The 1,326-nt window shown below is 63.0% G+C and overlaps 1 protein-coding gene across 1 annotated transcript in view; it reads right to left on the bottom strand.

The window, feature by feature from the left end:
* FASTK (Fas activated serine/threonine kinase) overlaps positions 1 to 1,326 on the bottom strand; it is a 9,270-nt gene that overhangs the window by 3,337 nt on the left and 4,607 nt on the right. The window contains exons 7-9 of the mRNA XM_017736312.1: positions 1,266 to 1,326; positions 613 to 704; positions 3 to 352 (exon numbers count right to left, since the gene is read on the bottom strand). Coding sequence (XP_017591801.1) covers positions 3 to 352; positions 613 to 704; positions 1,266 to 1,326 — 503 coding nt within the window. The remainder of the gene's footprint in view (positions 1 to 2; positions 353 to 612; positions 705 to 1,265) is intronic.

Consider the following 1,326-nt stretch of genomic DNA (forward strand, 5'->3'; position numbering starts at 1 on the left):
GCCGAGAGGCACTCGGAGGGTCTGCTGAGTGTGGAGCTGCCCGGGCTGGCCAGGGGTGGCTCCTTGCTCAGCCCGCAGTAATAGTCCGAGGGGGGCTGGAAGCAGGGCCCCCCTGGCGCTGGACAGAGCGCCGGCAGGAACCGCCCGGCCCGGCCGCTCTCCCGGGGGCCTGGGGGGCTGCTGGGCGTCTCTGGAGCAAATGGGGCAAAGTCCTGCAAGTCTGAGGTGAGGGCGAGGACACTGGACCGCAGGGACATGGTGACGGGGGACGTGGCTGGGGGAGCCCTGGAAGCTGCCGGAACGCGTGAGAGAGGCAGCACCGTGCCTGAGCGGTTGATCCACAGCAGGAAGTCTGCAGGAGACAGAACAGGGATCAGCAACTGATGGGACATGGGCTTGGGAATTCTGTGCCCCAGCTGGGAGTCTGTGCCAGAGGCACAGGGGAACCCCCCATTTCTGCAAGGGGAGGGCTCAGGGAGCTTTGTCCCAAAGGCAGTGTCACAGGGAAGGCAGTGACAAAGCAGCCAGAGCTCATTCTGCCCCAAATAGACTCCCATCCTCAGCCCCCAGACCCCACCTGGCAGCCCTCTCCCCACAGCCCAGGGGGGTTACCTGTGCAGTACCCAGGGGGGAGCACCTCGTCCTGCCGGTAGCATTCCTCCCCCACCAGTTGTCGCAGCGCCTCGGCCACCAGCCCCTTGTAGCTGCAAGGAAGGGACAGTCAGGGGGACACTGCAGGGGCTGGCACATCCCCCCAGCACTGCTGGTGCTGAGTACATCCATGCAGAGACGGGAACCCCCAGGAGCAGGAACCACAGAGCTGGAGTTTTGGGCTCTGCTGTTGGGGGTCAAGAGGGGATGGGCTCCAGTTCCTTCTGCAGAAAAGCTCCTTGCAGTATTGGGACACTAAAAGCCTCCCAAAAGGGCTGCCCAGCCCTGGCACCACTGCCCAGGGCAGGGGGAAGTCCCCATCCCTGGGGGAATTTAACAGCCACATGGATGTGGCACTTGGGGACATGGTCAGTGGTGGCCTTGGCAGTGCTGGGGGACGGGTGGACTCCACGGTCTCCAAGGCTTTCTGAACCCAAACAATTCTGCAATTCTAAATGATTCTGTGATTCTACAGAGCTACCCCACAGGCTTTGGAGCTGCCTTTATAGGGGCCTTTATCCCACCACCATCTGGGATCCTGCCAGAGTAGGTCACAGACCCCGTGTCCCCCACTGCGAGGGACAGCAGAGGGGTGCTCCCCCTCTCCCCCCCACCTGTACTTCCTGTTGGCCTCGTCGGCAGTCAGGGCGTGCTCGAACATGAGGACGCGGTAGC

This window comes from Corvus brachyrhynchos, unplaced genomic scaffold, assembly GCF_000691975.1.
Source record: "Corvus brachyrhynchos isolate BGI_N302 unplaced genomic scaffold, ASM69197v1 scaffold706, whole genome shotgun sequence".
NCBI classification, from domain to species: domain Eukaryota; kingdom Metazoa; phylum Chordata; class Aves; order Passeriformes; family Corvidae; genus Corvus; species Corvus brachyrhynchos.